The sequence below is a fragment of the Ursus americanus genome, chromosome 5, assembly GCF_024610735.1.
Source record: "Ursus americanus isolate L20-20 chromosome 5, mUrsAme1.1.p, whole genome shotgun sequence".
Lineage (NCBI taxonomy): Eukaryota > Metazoa > Chordata > Mammalia > Carnivora > Ursidae > Ursus > Ursus americanus.
This window is the reverse complement of record NC_142131.1, coordinates 87873935-87880207: the sequence shown is the minus strand read 5'-3', so window position 1 is coordinate 87880207 and position 6273 is coordinate 87873935. Positions and strand designations below refer to the sequence as shown.

General features: G+C 63.5%; 1 protein-coding gene across 1 annotated transcript; it reads left to right on the top strand.

Annotated features, from left to right (window-relative positions):
• Positions 1-1039: 1039 nt before the first annotated feature.
• GJC2 (gap junction protein gamma 2) lies at positions 1040-3341 on the top strand. The gene has a single exon (XM_045804015.2). It carries the CDS (start codon positions 1058-1060, stop codon positions 2360-2362), a length of 1305 nt encoding a protein of 434 aa, XP_045659971.1. The 5' UTR covers positions 1040-1057; the 3' UTR covers positions 2363-3341.
• The last annotated feature ends 2932 nt before the right edge of the window (positions 3342-6273 follow it).

Sequence of the window (6273 nt, the reverse complement as noted above, 5' to 3'; positions counted from 1 at the left end):
CACAGGCCCACCTGGGGATCAGCACTGGTCTGGGATGTGATGAGTGGCCCCGTGGCTGTCTCCAAGTGTCACGGATGCCCTAATGTCTGTGTGCCTTGCTGGACCAGTCCCCAGCCTGGACAGATGCCTGGCCTCCCTTGGCTTCCCAGCGGGGCTGTCCTGGCTACAAGACTGCCGAGGACAGGGTGGGTGGTGTCAGGACGAGAGGGGGAAGCAGCCCAGAGGGCTGGGCAGCGGTCTGTGGGCCAGCAGGGTCCCTTGAGGGGGGTAGGTAGGAGTCTGGGGGTCCTTTGTGGAGAGGGAGGAAACAAAGGCTCAGTGTAGGGTGGGGAAATGGAAGTGGGGGGGATTGTGCTGCTGGGGGAGACTGGGGACCCAAGGAGCTCCAGGGGCTGGGGCTGGGGACTGAGGAGCTGGGGGCCTGGAGGGCTCTGGGGTGCTGGGAACAGGACCACATGAGACCCTCTCCAGTGCCCTGGACCCTGCCTGAGTGGGGCAGGGGCCATGGGTCTGGGTTGAGGCCCTGCAGCCCCCAGACCCTGAGTGGGGCTGGCCTTGGTCTCCTTATTGGCTCTCAGGGCCTGGGGTGGGGTCCCCAGAGCTGGGGGAGGGCCACGGCTTGCAAGGGGCCAGTGTTTCTGGGGGTGGGGAGGGTATGGGGGGCTGCACTACTACAGGCCTCGGGGACCAGGGGAGGGGTCTTGTGGTGAGCCAGGGCTTCTGCCCAGCCTGTGCCCACGAAGGCCCTGGCCACTCCCATATCAATACCCCAGGCCAGGTCAGGACCGAGGGAGGGCACGGTGCTCCTGGAAGGGCTGCCCCTTTTACTAAAGGTGGTGAGCAACCCCCCCCCCCCCCGCCCCCGGCAGTCAGGGTCCCTGGCTCCAGGCGCTAGAGATCTCCCCCTGCCCCAGTGCTCCCGTGACTCTCTCCCTGGGGAGTGCTGCTCCTGGTCCGCGGGTCCTGTCTCCTCCTTCCCACCCCTGCCCCTCCCCCCCCCCCCCCCCCCCCCGTTGAGCTCGGCTCTGGGCCCCTGCAGGTCCCGCCCCCCGCCCCTATGACCAACATGAGCTGGAGCTTCCTGACACGGCTGCTGGAGGAGATCCACAACCACTCCACGTTCGTGGGCAAGGTGTGGCTCACCGTGCTGGTGGTCTTCCGCATCGTGCTCACGGCCGTGGGCGGAGAGTCCATTTACTCGGACGAGCAGACCAAATTCACGTGCAACACGAGGCAGCCAGGCTGCGACAACGTCTGCTACGACGCCTTCGCGCCCCTGTCCCACGTGCGTTTCTGGGTCTTCCAGATCGTCGTCATCTCCACGCCCTCCGTCATGTACCTGGGCTACGCGGTGCACCGCCTGGCCCGCGCCTCGGAGGAGGAGCGTCGCCGCACGCCCCGCCGTCGCCCCGGCCCTGGCCGCCGTCCGGCCCGCGCGCCCTTGCCTCTGCCCCCGCCGCCGCACCCCGGCTGGCCCGAGACCGCCGGCCTGGGCGAGGAGGAGCCCATGCTAGGCCTGGGCGAGGAGGATGAGGAGTCGGGGGCGGCCGATGGCCTGGGCGAGAAGGCCGAGGCCGAGGACACCGGCATGGCCAAGGGCGCTGGCGGGGAGGTCAAGGCGGCGGGGGCCCCGGGTCCGGGCGGGCAGCACGATGGGCGGCGGCGCATCCAGCGCGAGGGCCTGATGCGTGTGTACGTGGCCCAGCTGGTGGCGCGGGCCGCCTTCGAGGTGGCCTTCCTGGTGGGCCAGTACCTGCTGTACGGCTTCGAGGTGCGGCCCTTCTTCCCGTGCAGCCGCCAGCCCTGCCCGCACGTGGTCGACTGCTTCGTGTCGCGGCCCACCGAGAAGACCATCTTCCTGCTGGTCATGTATGTGGTCAGCTGCCTCTGCCTGCTGCTCAACCTCTGCGAGATGGCGCACCTGGGCCTGGGCAGCGCGCAGGACGCGGTGCGCGGCCGGCGCCCCCCTCCAGGCACCCCGGGCCCCGCGCCGCGCCCGCCGCCCTGCACTCTGCCCGCCGCGCCCGCCGGCCTGGCCTGCCCGCCGGACTACAGCCTGGTGGTGCGCGCAGCTGAGCGCGTGCGCTCCCACGACCAGGACCTGGCCAGCCTGGCACTGCAGGCGCTGCGGGAAGGGCACGCGCTGGGAGACCGAGACAGCCCGCCGTGCCCCGGCCTCCCCGCGGCGGCCCGGGGGCCTCCGCGGGCCAGCGCCCCCGCCTCCGGGTCCGGCAGCGCCACGTCGGGAGGCACGGGCACGGGCACAGGCGGGGGCCAGGCCAGGCCGGGTGCCAAGCCCAGGGTGGGCTCAGAGAAGGGCAGTGCCAGCAGCAGGGAGGGGAAAACCACCGTGTGGATCTGACGGCCTGCCCTTGATGTTGTCTGTCCTCCCTCCAGGCCAGGGCTGATGTAGGGGGCTCTGGGGGAAAGCCAGGAGCTGGACACGCAGGTCCCAGAGCATGCCCTGTCCTCTTCTTTCTCCCCCCATCCCTCGGCTGCCCGCACACTTGAGAGGGGTGGGAGGGGGGAAGGCATCGCCTGCGTCACCTACGCAACACCTTCCCCTCCCTGCATTGAGTCCCTGCTCTGTCCAGGGTAGGACCTGCAAGGGTCTCCGCTTGGATCCCTAACCCCGGAAGATGTGGATGGGACTGAGGCTGGGGCACTGTTCCTCATGCCCCCAGGGCCACTCCTAGCCTCACATGTGGGGGTGCTTGGCCCTTTCCTCTGAGCTTCTCTTGGCTCGCTGGCTGGTGCCTCAGGACAAGGGCTCTCCTCCCCTGCTCCCCTGCAGCAGCTCATGTTCCTCACGTAGGGGTGCCTGGCCTGGGGAATTGGGGGCACTGTGCTGGGTCCCTACTCCCTGGGGCTCCTTCCCCACACCCCCACCCCAACCCCACTTCCTGTTTCCTGCAGAGCTGGAAACAATCCTAGATCTTTCTTGTACAGAAGAGGAAATCAAGGTCAGATGGGCCCAGCCCCGCTGGGCCCCAGAGGGGGAGCTGCCCCATCCTCCTCTGAGAAGTGTGGGGCAGCCCTGGACCACACTCTCCGTTCCCCACCTAGACAGCTGGACAGAGGCCCTGGGGTGGACAGACCACACCCTCTGGAGCTTTCTGCACTGGTGTGGTATGGCCCCTTGCCCTGGGACATACTGGAAGTCCTACAAAGATGTTGGCTCACCTTGTGCCGGGTCATGCTCAGGGCTTCTTTGTTGGCCATTCTGGGGGAAGGGGTTCCGGTGCTCCTATCTACCCTTTCTCTGCCCTCTAGCCCCCTCCCTAATTCAAACACAGCCTCCAAAACAAAGGAAGCAAAATAAAACTAACTTTTGTTTACAATTGCGTGTGGGGTGCATGGGGGGGCATGCACACGTGTGTGAAGTGTGCACAGGTGTGTGATGTGTGCACATGTAAGTGTGTGCACACATGTGGGAGAAAGCACGTGTCCGTGTGTGTCTACCAGCGCCCTTCAGGGACACGTGGCTCAGCTCCAGGCTGGTTGGAGAAGCAAGGCTGAGGCCACGTGGGTGCCTATCTGTGCCAGGCAGCGGGCAAGGGTGGGGGCACAGCCGGACACACAGATGGTGAGAACAAAGAAGGCGGGCAGGCCCACACACTCCGAGCCCAAGGTCAGCCTGCAGTCAGAGGACAGAGAGGCAGAGGACAGTGGACAGCATTATCCGGACACTGGCCACAGCCTGCAGTGTGAGGTGCAGGGGTGACACACAGGTGGGGGTGTGAGCTGCTGCCAGCAAGGAGCCCCCTCCGACTTGACTTAGGTGACCCCAGCTGTCCCCCAGCCCCCTTCAGGCCCAGCGCAGGCTGTGACAAACCCTCCTGGCCTGCAAACCCTCTTTAGTGTCCCCAGGCCAAACCCAGACCAGAACCCCAATGTCGGCCTGCCTCTGATGCTCAGGGCACACGGAGTCCCCCAGGGGAGTCCCACCCCAGGAAGTCCTGGAGGGCCCAGCCAATTCAGATTCAGAGCAGAGACACACGTCACCTCTGCAAGAGAGGAAGTCTCATGGGGACCGGCAGCCTCTGATTTGGAGGTGTGCTGCTGGCACTGTTGTCTTGGGGGAGGCCGGGTTTCTGCGGTGGGGCCTCTCTGTGTGGCCTGGGCCTCCTCACAGCATGGTGGCTCAAGAGAACCTGGCAAAGGCCAATGACTCTCGTCACCAGCCCCGAAGTCACACCATTTCCACTGCAGCCACAGGCCTGCGGGATCCAGGAGCAAACAGGATCCTGCTGGGTGGGTCAGCGTTACATTTTAAGAGGCACACGTGGGATAGGACATCTGATTGTTGTCTCTTGGAGACACATGGACCCTGCAAGCCTTGGTCATCTGCCCCCACCCCCGTGCCATTGATGAAGGACAACCTCCTCCCCCTCTGGGGACTGGTCTCGGGGACTTTCCGGTCACTGGCTCTTCTTAAACCACAATCCTGACATCCGTCTGTAAATCGTCTCTAGGGTGTAGCTTGTCCACTTTCTGTATCTCAATCTGCCTTCCCCCCATCCCATTCTTAATTGGTCTAGATGCAATCTGAGGCAGCTTGGGTCAACAGGAGGAGGACCTGCCTGGGGGCTGCTGGGGAAACAGGTTTGCTGTGTGTCCCCGAATACAGAAGTCATGCGTGGGTCAGGCTGAGTGTCCATGCCCAGTGATTTGTGCCAACACTGGCCTAGATGTCATGGTGAAGGTGTGTTTGTAGATGAGATTAACACTGACAGTCAGCACGCTTTGGTAAAGCAGATTGCCCTCCCCAATGTGGGTGGGCCTCATTCAATCAGGTGATGGTTTGAGGAGCAAAGCCTGAAGTTCCTGATCAGTCTGATGGTTATATTTGTGTCAGCCTGACTGGCTGGGTGCCCAGAGTAAGCGCCATTCGGGGGGTGTCTTTGAGGTGATTCTGCATGAAATTCACACTAAATCTGCAGACTGAGTAAAGTAGATGACCTCCCCAGTGTGAGTGGGCCAGAACTAATCAGGTGAAGGCGTGAGTAAAACAAAAACGGGAAGTCAAAGGGAACTCTCTTTGCCGGAGTGTTTGAGCTGGCACAAGGGTCTCCCATCTTCAGACTCAGATCAGGCTGGAACTACACCCCGGCTCTCCTGGGTCCCCAGCCTGCCCTGCAGGTTTCAGACTCGCCAGCCCCATAATCACATGAGACAATTCCTTAAGGTAAATCTCTCTATATACATATCCTATTGGTTCTGTCTCTCTGGAGAGCCCCAGCTAATACACATCCCATCAGCCAGAGCCTGTTAACAGGACATCCCGTCCCAGGGACCCATCAGTTTTGTGACCTTTCCACAGTGATGACTTAGGTTCTGTGGTCACACCCTCCCCACGGACGTCACGGGCTGCCCCAGGCCTGCAGCCTCCCTCTAACACCAGTTCCTGGACATTGCAGACATAGCCCTGATCCCACACCTGAACCCATGCCCTACAGGACGCAGCACTGAGGCTCTCAAGGCTGTTAACTCCCAGAGGTGTAGACTGACCCCAGAGGTCTGCCTGGCACTTTACGCTCACTCAGCTACTTGAACAAACCCCACCCTTTGAATGCCTTGGTTTCCCCATGCACCTGGGATGGCCATGAGGATGGAGAACTGAACCCAGGGCACAGAGCTGACCCCTACGGACCCCCCAACTTCTGGGCCCTGCAGCAGACTGGAGGCAGAGCCCAGGCCTTCCCGCCCTGCCTCACTGCTGGTGGGGGTGGCCAGGGCAGGAGCGGACTGGATGGCCTTCTTGTCTGGCTGTCATCCGTTTCCACAGACGGAGCCAACTTGCCGGCTGCTTGGGGAGACTGTGCAGGGCTGTGGGGAGGGGCTGCTTGGACGCTCCCAGAATGGGGGCTGCTTCCTCCCCGCCTTTGGGAAGGGAGGAGACCATGAGGAGAGAATAACAGGAAACCACCCCTGGCCAGCAGCAGCTGGGAAGTAGGGTCCAGGACCCCCACGCCTGCCGGTTTCCCAGCTCCCAGCTCTCCACCCTCTGAGGCTTGCAGCCTCAGAAGGAGGGGATGGCCCATGGATCCAGCTGCTGGACCCAGGGCAATGGGTGGGGTTCCCTGGGAGCCTCCGTGGCCAGGCAGACCCCAGCCCCTGCCCCACCACCTCCAACGTGGAGCTGCAGGCACGAGGCAGGGGGGCACCCCGAGAAGGGGCAGCCCACATGCAGGGGTCCCTGTTGGCGGGCTGGCACAAAGATCCGAGAGGGCTTCCTGGAGTGGAGGGCTTGGGGCAGCGCTGGCTGGCAGG

Bases quoted from the DNA above. Each gene is read 5' to 3' on its own strand.
- GJC2 (XM_045804015.2), top strand. From the start codon at position 1,058: ATGACCAACATGAGCTGGAGCTTCCTGACACGGCTGCTGGAGGAGATC.